Raw genomic sequence first — 1,406 nt, forward strand, 5'->3', positions numbered from 1 at the left:
TGTGTGTGTGTGTGTGTGTGTGTGTGTGTGTGAGTGTGTCTCTGTGTGTGTGTGTGTGTGTGTGTGTGTGTGTGTGCGCGCGTGTGTGTGCGCGTGTGTGTAAGTAAACATGTTTATCTGTTTTATCATTGATCATTTGATCTTTTAAATGTAAAATGTATATAAAACTGGATTCAGTCCTGAATGGTTTTAACTCAAATGCTCCATGGGGGTGTCTTCAAATTTACAAATCCCTGTGATTATCTGTCTCAAATTAAGTTCTGTTTTTGCTTTTGCACTTCACAAGCAAACAGTGTTTATGAATAATTAACAATAAAATATTTCACTTTCATTGTTTTAGAAAAACAGGTTGTAAACACTGGGTCAAATCAGGTAACCAGGAAATATGACCTGATTAAAAATATATATGTCAGTGTAGGACACAGTCTGGCACACCTCAACATGACAACAGCTGACATGAAAGTTACCAAACCAATGATACACTTCAGTAAACATACGGAAGACTATTCACTTTACAATCTTTAATTTTTCACTCTTTTCAGATATATTGCATTATGAAGACATATTTTTCTTAATCTGTCGGCTATAGAGGCTCTGGACTGATCCGAATATGTTCATGTATTTTTGCAGGCATTTGTCAGCGACTGTAAGTGTCCATTTTATCGTCTCATACTAGACCTTACAACGCCCTATGATGCAGCACGACGAAGGGCCGCCAGGATCCAGGGGCCTCGAAGCCAAAATATAGTTCAGAAATGAAAATAAAGAAAGAATTGACCATTGAGAATAGTTTTGTTGAACACACACACAGAGAGAGAGAGAGAGAGAGAGAGAGAGATAATATAATCATATAATAATAGCCTACATACCATCGGCGATCATCAGCAGCACTGACATCAAAACACAGCTCGTTCGGCGCATCTTCAGACGCTAAACTAAACCGAATCGATCCTGTCCTTTAGCTGTAGATCAGCACAAATATAGATGTTTCGCTGACAGAAGCTCGCGGTCGTGAAATGTCCGCAGATCAATTTTACTTTCACTTGTATTCTTTACTTTCGATTTAATGTTCATCCGGGTGCGTCGAGTCAGCTGATCAGGTCTTCTTACTGAAAGACAGGCAGTGCAATGAACACGTGCTCATGTGATCAATGTCTCTAGAACAGAGCATCACCAAACTACAGGTGTTCCGCTGTCTGAAACACACGCTCAATACAGATTCAAAAAGAGTTTGTGCGCCTATATTTCTATGATTACGATCATTTCAGGAACACCAGAGAGAAGGCGCTTTCAGAGCACTTTTCCTTGAGCATTGTGAACATGGGCTGCAGCCCGGGGCCCCGAGGGGCCCCCGAGTCAATCCTCTTTTGCATTTGTATAGGGTTGCCAACCGTTCCGTATATCAC

The 1,406-nt window shown here is 40.8% G+C and overlaps 1 protein-coding gene across 1 annotated transcript in view; it reads right to left on the reverse strand.

Annotated features, from left to right (window-relative positions):
* The window catches only part of LOC107575760 (butyrophilin-like protein 2), a gene marked incomplete at its 3' end in the record, with an annotated part of 13,361 nt that extends 12,187 nt beyond the window's left edge, over positions 1-1,174 (reverse strand). Inside the window, exon 1 of the mRNA XM_016262092.1 lies at positions 870-1,174. Within this exon, the coding sequence (XP_016117578.1) occupies positions 870-921 (52 nt within the window). The remainder of the gene's footprint in view (positions 1-869) is intronic.
* Between the last annotated feature and the right edge of the window lie 232 nt (positions 1,175-1,406).

The sequence above is a fragment of the Sinocyclocheilus grahami genome, unplaced genomic scaffold, assembly GCF_001515645.1.
Source record: "Sinocyclocheilus grahami isolate Dianchi unplaced genomic scaffold, SAMN03320097.WGS_v1.1 scaffold2874.1, whole genome shotgun sequence".
Lineage (NCBI taxonomy): Eukaryota > Metazoa > Chordata > Actinopteri > Cypriniformes > Cyprinidae > Sinocyclocheilus > Sinocyclocheilus grahami.